At 41.2% G+C, this 1430-nt stretch overlaps 1 protein-coding gene across 1 annotated transcript; it reads left to right on the top strand.

Moving 5' to 3' along the window:
• Positions 1 to 300: 300 nt before the first annotated feature.
• On the top strand, positions 301 to 1212 carry LOC130852248 (probable G-protein coupled receptor 141). The gene has a single exon (XM_057733124.1). The coding sequence runs from the start codon at positions 301 to 303 to the stop codon at positions 1210 to 1212; it is 912 nt and encodes a 303-aa protein (XP_057589107.1).
• Positions 1213 to 1430: the final 218 nt, after the last annotated feature.

The following is a 1430-nucleotide window of genomic DNA, read 5'->3' as shown; positions in this document are numbered from 1 at the left end:
AAATGGTCTGCAATCCAGTTTTATGCAAATAGTTTTGACTGTGTAGATATACACAGACCTTTCGATGAGGTCTTTAAGCTATTAAAGGTCAAGAATCAATGACAACTGTTTTTTCAGTGTAGAGGACACAGAAATGCATATGACAATCGTCTTCATTTTTAAGGCACATAAAGTTAATGTCACATAAACACATAAATTACAGAGTCACATTGCCAGTGCAATGTGAACAAAATATCAACAAAATTCTGGAAGTGTGTTAGTTACACTGGTGCTTTGTTTCTTCCAGGTGACTTCTGAAGTATGGCTGACCTCAGTAATTCCTCCTGTGATAACCCTATAAGCTCACCCCATTTAACCAGGCTCTACTTTGTAGTGCTCATTGGAGGGCTGGTGGGCATCGTCTCCATTTTGTTCCTGCTGGTGAAAATGAACACCCGGTCTGTGACCACCACAGCAGTCATTAACCTGGTGGTGGTCCACAGTGCTTTCCTGCTGACAGTGCCGTTTCGCTTGACCTACCTCATCAGGCACACTTGGACATTTGGGTTGACCTTCTGCAGATTTGTGAGCGCCATGCTGCACATCCACATGTACCTCACATTCTTGTTCTACGTCGTGATCCTAGTCATCAGGTACCTTATCTTTTTCAAGCACAAGGACAAAGTGGAATTCTACAGAAAACTGCACGCTGTGGCTGCCAGTACTGCCCTGTGGCTGCTGGTGATTATCATTGTGGTGCCCCTGGTTGTTTCTCAGTATGGAATTCATGAGGGGTATGATCAACACCACTGTTTTAAATTCCACAAAGAACTTGCCCACACACATGTGCAAGTCATCAACTATATGATCGTCATTGTTGTCGCAGTTATTGCAGTGTCTCTCTTGGTCTTCCAGAGCATCATCATGGTGCCGATGGTGCGGAAGCTACGCCACTCCTTGCTATCCCATCAGGAATTCTGGGCCCAGTTGAAAAACCTGTTTTTTATAGGGATCATTCTTGTTTGCTTCCTTCCCTACCAGTTCTTTAGAATCTATTACTTGTACACTGTGGCAAACTCAAGTGACTGTAATGACACTGTTGCATTTTATAATGAAATTTTCTTGAGTGTAACAGCGATTAGCTGCTTTGATTTGCTGCTCTTTGTTCTTGGGGGAAGCCATTGGTTTAAGCAAAAGATAATTAACCTATGGAATTGCCTTCTGTGTCGTTAGCCACAAACTACAGTGTTCATTACTCCCTTAACATTGAGAGTGAAAACAGGAATGGTTATTTCATTACTTGATTAAAACCATTCCTTAATGCAGCCAAACAAAAAGGATTATAAAATAGAGCATTCATTTCAGCCCTTATTTAATTCCTACCATCTCTAAATGATACACATACAAAGATTAGTGATGTTCAATCTACCTAAAGTTGCAATACTACATTA

Source organism: Hippopotamus amphibius, chromosome 4, assembly GCF_030028045.1.
Source record: "Hippopotamus amphibius kiboko isolate mHipAmp2 chromosome 4, mHipAmp2.hap2, whole genome shotgun sequence".
Lineage (NCBI taxonomy): Eukaryota > Metazoa > Chordata > Mammalia > Artiodactyla > Hippopotamidae > Hippopotamus > Hippopotamus amphibius.
This window is presented reverse-complemented; position numbering and strand designations above follow the sequence as displayed.

Excerpts from the sequence above, each read along its gene's own strand:
- LOC130852248 (XM_057733124.1), top strand. The coding sequence starts at position 301 with ATGGCTGACCTCAGTAATTCCTCCTGTGATAACCCTATAAGCTCACCC.